We start from the raw sequence: 6000 nt of genomic DNA, 5'->3' as shown, positions 1-6000 counted from the left end.
CTAAGTGGACAAAAGTCTCTTGCCACCACAAAATATTTGAAATAAGGAATAAGAATATTGTACCCCGAAAACGCATGTCGAATGTCTAAAAAAACATTTGATAACTATATAAAACAATTGTTTATAAGTCTTCCATAGTGTGCAATAACCTATTTACATTTCGACTCAATATATAAACCATCTTGCAAAAAAATGAATTAAAACTTCTTTAACATATGCATACATTAATATTTTGTGTTAGTAGGTTTATAGCAGATGCGTGCCAGTTGTCACAACATGGGAGCAGAAGGGATGGATGTACAGCAGCAGATTCTTCATGCTCTTGAGAAGAATGGCGTCGTCATATCAAATGAGTTTGCGGTATCTGAGAAAGAAACGCACCAGAAGGTTGTAGGTGCCATCAAATCTTTAGAATCACTTGGTAATGTGAGTATTGTCTTGGTAAATGTGTAGAGCCATACGGGAGTCCAGCCATGTGTGTGGTGAGGGCTGCCAGGGTGGTGAGGGCTGCCAGGGTGGTGAGGGCTGCCAGGGTGGTGAGGGCTGCCAGGGTGGTGTGAGCTGCTAGGGTGGTGTGGGCTGCCAGGGTGGTGAGGGCTGCCAGGGTGGTGAGGGCTGCCAGGGTGGTGAGGGCTGCCAGGGTGGTGAGGGCTGCTAGGGTGGTGTGGGCTGCCAGGGTGGTTAGGGCTGCCAGGGTGGTGAGGGCTGCCAGGGTGGTGAGGGCTGCTAGGGTGGTGTGGGCTGCCAGGGTGGTGAGGGCTGCCAAGGTGGTGAGGGCTGCCAGGGTGGTGAGGGCTGCCAGGGTGGTGAGGGCTGCTAGGGTGGTGTGGGCTGCCAGGGTGGTGAGGGCTGCCAGAGTGGTGAGGGCTGCTAGGGTGGTGTGGGCTGCCAGGGTGGTGTGGGATGCCAGGGTGGTGAGGGCTACCAGGGTGGTGAGGGCTGCCAGGGTGGTGAGGGCTGCCAGGGTGGTGAGGGCTGCCAGGGTGGTGTGGGCTGCCAGGGTGGTGTGGGCTGCCAGGGTGGTGAGGGCTGCCAGGGTGGTGAGGGCTTCCAGGGTGGTGAGGGCTGCCAGGGTGGTGTGGGATGCCAGGGTGGTGAGGGATGCCAGGGTGGTGTGGGATGCCAGGGTGGTGAGGGCTGCCAGGGTGGTGTGGGATGCAAGGGTGGTGAGGGCTGCCAGGGTGGTGTGGGATGCCAGGGTGGTGTGGGCTGCCAGGGTGGTGTGGGATGCCAGGGTGGTGAGGGCTGCCAGGGTGGTGTGGGATGCCAGGGTGGTGAGGGCTGCCAGGGTGGTGAGGGCTGCCAGGGTGGTGTGGGCTGCCAGGGTGGTGAGGGCTGCCAGGATGGTGAGGGCTGCCAGGGTGGTGAGGGCTGCCAGGGTGGTGTGGGCTGCCAGGGTGGTGTGGGATGCCAGGGTGGTGAGGGCTGCCAGGGTGGTGAGGGCTGCCAGGGTGGTGAGGGCTGCCAGGGTGGTGAGGGCTGCCAGGGTGGTGTGGGCTGCCAGGGTGGTGTGGGCTGCCAGGGTGGTGAGGGCTGCCAGGGTGGTGAGGGCTGCCAGGGTGGTGAGGGCTTCCAGGGTGGTGAGGGCTGCCAGGGTGGTGTGGGATGCCAGGGTGGTGAGGGCTGCCAGGGTGGTGTGGGATGCCAGGGTGGTGAGGGCTGCCAGGGTGGTGTGGGATGCAAGGGTGGTGAGGGCTGCCTGGGTGGTGTGAGATGCCAGGGTGGTGTGGGCTGCCAGGGTGGTGTGGGATGCCAGGGTGGTGTGGGATGCCAGGGTGGTGAGGGCTGCCAGGGTGGTGTGGGATGCCAGGGTGGTGAGGGCTGCCAGGGTGGTGAGGGCTGCCAGGGTGGTGTGGGCTGCCAGGGTGGTGTGGGATGCCAGGGTGGTGTGGGCTGCCAGGGTGGTGTGGGCTGCCAGGGTGGTGTGGGCTGCCAGGGTGGTGTGGGCTGCCAGGGTGGTGTGGGCTGCCAGGGTGGTGTGGGCTGCCAGGGTGGTGTTGGATGCCAGGGTGGTGTGGGATGCCAGGGTGGTGAGGCCTGCCAGGGTGGTGTGGGCTGCCTGGGTGGTGTGGGCTGCCAGGGTGGTGTGGGATGCCAGGGTGGTGTGGGCTGCCAGGGTGGTGTGGGATGCCAGGGTGGTGAGGGCTGCCAGGGTGGTGTGGGCTGCCAGGGTGGTGGGGGCTGCCAGGGTGGTGTGGGGTGCCAGGGTGGTGTGGGCTGCCAGGGTGGTGAGTGCTGCCAGGATGGCGAGGACTGCCAGGGTGGTGTGGGCAGCCTTTGTGGTGTGGGCTGCCAGGGTGGTGAGGGCTGCCAGGGTGGTGAGGACTGCCAGGGTGGTGTTGGCTACTAGGGTGGTGAGGGCTGCCAGGGTGGTGAGGGCTGCCAGGATGGTGAGGACTGCCAGGGTGGTGTGGGCTGCCAGGATGGTGTGGGTTGCCAGGGTGGTGTGGGATGCCAGGGTGGTGAGGGCTGCCAGGGTGGTGTGGGATGCCAGGGTCGTGAGGGCTGCCAGGGTGGTGTAGGCTGCCAGGGTGGTGTGGGCTGCCAGGGTGGTGAGGGCTGCCAGAATGGTGAGGACTGCCAGGGTGGTGTGGGCTGCCAGGGTGGTGTGGGCTGCCAGGGTGGTGAGGGCTGCCAGGGTGGTGTTGGCTGCCAGGGTGGTGAGGGCTACCAGGGTGGTGTCGACTGCCAGGGTGATGAGAACTGTCAGGGTGGTGTGGGGTGCCATTGTGGTGTGGCTGCTAGGGTGGTGTGGGCTGCCAGGGTGGCGTGGGCTGCCAGGGTGGTGAGGACTGACAGGGTGGTGAGGGCTGCCAGGGTGGTGAGGGCTGCCAGGGCGGTGAGGGCTGCCAGGGTGGTGTGGGCTACCAGGGTGGTGAGGACTGTCAGGGTGGTGAGGGCTGCCAGGGTGGTGTGGGCTGCCAGGGTGTTGTGGCTGCCTGGGTGGTGAGGGCTGCCTGGGTGGTGTGGGCTGCCAGGGTGGTGTGGGCTGCCAGGGTGGTGAGGACTGCCAGGGTGGTGAGGGCTGCCAGGGTGGTATGGGATGCCAGGGTGGTGTGGGCTGCCAGGGTGGTGAGGACTGCCAGGGTAGTGAGGGCTGCCAGGGTGGTGTGGGATGCCAGGGTATTTTGGGGTGCCAGGGTGGTGAGGACTGTCAGGGTGGTGAGGGCTGCCAGGGTGGTGTGGGATGCCAGAGTGGTGTGGGTTGCTAGGGTGGTGTGGGCTGCCATGGTGGTGTGGGCTGCCAAGGTGGTGTGGACTGCCAGGGTGGTGAGGGCTGCCAGGGTGGTGTGGGGTGCCAGGGTGGTGTGGGCTGCCAGGGTGGTGTTGGATGCCAGGGTGGTGTGGGATGCCAGGGTGGTGAGGGCTGCCAGGGTGGTGAGGGCTGCCAGGGTGGTGAGGGCTGCCAGGGTGGTGTGAGCTGCTAGGGTGGTGTGGGCTGCCAGGGTGGTGAGGGCTGCCAGGGTGGTGAGGGCTGCCAGGGTGGTGAGGGCTGCCAGGGTGGTGAGGGCTGCTAGGGTGGTGTGGGCTGCCAGGGTGGTTAGGGCTGCCAGGGTGGTGAGGGCTGCCAGGGTGGTGAGGGCTGCTAGGGTGGTGTGGGCTGCCAGGGTGGTGAGGGCTGCCAAGGTGGTGAGGGCTGCCAGGGTGGTGAGGGCTGCCAGGGTGGTGAGGGCTGCTAGGGTGGTGTGGGCTGCCAGGGTGGTGAGGGCTGCCAGAGTGGTGAGGGCTGCTAGGGTGGTGTGGGCTGCCAGGGTGGTGTGGGATGCCAGGGTGGTGAGGGCTACCAGGGTGGTGAGGGCTGCCAGGGTGGTGAGGGCTGCCAGGGTGGTGAGGGCTGCCAGGGTGGTGTGGGCTGCCAGGGTGGTGTGGGCTGCCAGGGTGGTGAGGGCTGCCAGGGTGGTGAGGGCTGCCAGGGTGGTGAGGGCTGCCAGGGTGGTGTGGGATGCCAGGGTGGTGAGGGCTGCCAGGGTGGTGAGGGCTGCTAGGGTGTTGAGGGCTGCCAGGGTGGTGAGGGCTGCCAGGGTGGTGAGGGCTTCCAGGGTGGTGAGGGCTGCCAGGGTGGTGTGGGCTGCCAGGGTGGTGTGGGATGCCAGGGTGGTGAGGGCTGCCAGGGTGGTGAGGGCTGCCAGGGTGGTGAGGGCTGCCAGGGCGGTGAGGGCTGCCAGGGCGGTGAGGGCTGCCAGGGTGGTGTGGGCTGCCAGGGTGGTGAGGGCTGCCAGGGTGGTGAGGGCTGCCAGGGTGGTGAGGGCTTCCAGGGTGGTGTGGGATGCCAGGGTGGTGAGGGCTGCCAGGGTGGTGTGGGATGCCAGGGTGGTGAGGGCTGCCAGGGTGGTGAGGGCTGCTAGGGTGGTGTGGGCTGCCAGGGTGGTGAGGGCTGCCAGGATGGTGAGGGCTGCCAGGGTGGTGAGGGCTGCCAGGGTGGTGTGGGCTGCCAGGGTGGTGTGGGATGCCAGGGTGGTGAGGGCTGCCAGGGTGGTGAGGGCTGCCAGGGTGGTGAGGGCTGCCAGGGTGGTGAGGGCTGCCAGGGTGGTGAGGGCTGCCAGGGTGGTGTGGGCTGCCAGGGTGGTGAGGGCTGCCAGGGTGGTGAGGGCTGCCAGGGTGGTGAGGGCTTCCAGGGTGGTGTGGGATGCCAGGGTGGTGTGGGCTGCCAGGGTGGTGTGGGATGCCAGGGTGGTGAGGGCTGCCAGGGTGGTGTGGGATGCAAGGGTGGTGAGGGCTGCCTGGGTTGTGTGAGATGCCAGGGTGGTGTGGGCTGCCAGGGTGGTGTGGGTTGCCAGGGTGGTGTGGGATGCCAGGGTGGTGAGGGCTGCCAGGGTGGTGTGGGATGCCAGGGTGGTGAGGGCTGCCAGGGTGGTGAGGGCTGCCAGGGTGGTGTGGGCTGCCAGGGTGGTGTGGGATGCCAGGGTGGTGTGGGCTGCCAGGGTGGTGTGGGCTGCCAGGGTGGTGTGGGCTGCCAGGGTGGTGTGGGCTGCCAGGGTGGTGTGGGCTGCCAGGGTGGTGTGGGCTGCCAGGGTGGTGTTGGATGCCAGGGTGGTGTGGGATGCCAGGGTGGTGAGGACTGCCAGGGTGGTGTGGGATGCCTGGGTGGTGTGGGCTGCCAGGGTGGTGTGGGATGCCAGGGTGGTGTGGGCTGCCAGGGTGGTGTGGGATGCCAGGGTGGTGAGGGCTGCCAGGGTGGTGTGGGATGCCAGGGTGGTGAGGGCTGCCAGGGTGGTGAGGGCTGCCAGGGTGGTGTGGGCTGCCAGGGTGGTGAGTGCTGCCAGGATGGCGAGGACTGCCAGGGTGGTGTGGGCAGCCTTTGTGGTGTGGGCTGCCAGGGTGGTGAGGGCTGCCAGGGTGGTGAGGACTGCCAGGGTGGTGTTGGCTACTAGGGTGGTGATGGCTGCCAGGGTGGTGAGGGCTGCCAGGATGGTGAGGACTGCCAGGGTGGTGTGGGCTGCCAGGGTGGTGTGGGTTGCCAGGGTGGTGTGGGATGCCAGGGTGGTGAGGGCTGCCAGGGTGGTGTGGGATGCCAAGGTCGTGAGGGCTGCCAGGGTGGTGTGGGCTGCCAGGGTGGTGTGGGCTGCCAGGGTGGTGAGGGCTGCCAGGATGGTGAGGACTGCCAGGGTGGTGTGGGCTGCCAGGGTGGTGTGGGCTGCCAGGGTGGTGAGGGCTGCCAGGGTGGTGTTGGCTGCCAGGGTGGTGAGGGCTGCCAGGGTGGTGTCGACTGCCAGGGTGATGAGAACTGTCAGGGTGGTGTGGGGTGCCATTGTGGTGTGGCTGCTAGGGTGGTGTGGGCTGCCAGGGTGGCGTGGGCTGCCAGGGTGGTGAGGACTGTCAGGGTGGTGAGGGCTGCCAGGGTGGTGAGGGCTGCCAGGGCGGTGAGGGCTGCCAGGGTGGTGTGGGCTACCAGGGTGGTGAGGACTGTCAGGGTGGTGAGGGCTGCCAGGGTGGTGTGGGCTGCCAGGGTGTTGTGGCTGCCTGGGTGGTGAGGGCTGCCTGGGTGGTGTGGGCTGCCAG

The 6000-nt window shown here is 66.7% G+C and overlaps 1 protein-coding gene across 2 annotated transcripts in view; it reads left to right on the top strand.

The window, feature by feature from the left end:
* Positions 1-250: 250 nt before the first annotated feature.
* alpha-PheRS (phenylalanine--tRNA ligase alpha subunit) overlaps positions 251-6000 on the top strand; it is a 125739-nt gene continuing 119989 nt past the window's right edge. For both annotated transcript variants that reach the window (XM_070085899.1, XM_070085900.1), the window contains exon 1: positions 251-426. In XM_070085899.1, coding sequence (XP_069942000.1) covers positions 256-426 — 171 coding nt within the window. In that variant the 5' untranslated portion in view covers positions 251-255. The remainder of the gene's footprint in view (positions 427-6000) is intronic.

This window comes from Cherax quadricarinatus, chromosome 17, assembly GCF_038502225.1.
Source record: "Cherax quadricarinatus isolate ZL_2023a chromosome 17, ASM3850222v1, whole genome shotgun sequence".
Lineage (NCBI taxonomy): Eukaryota > Metazoa > Arthropoda > Malacostraca > Decapoda > Parastacidae > Cherax > Cherax quadricarinatus.
This window is presented reverse-complemented; position numbering and strand designations above follow the sequence as displayed.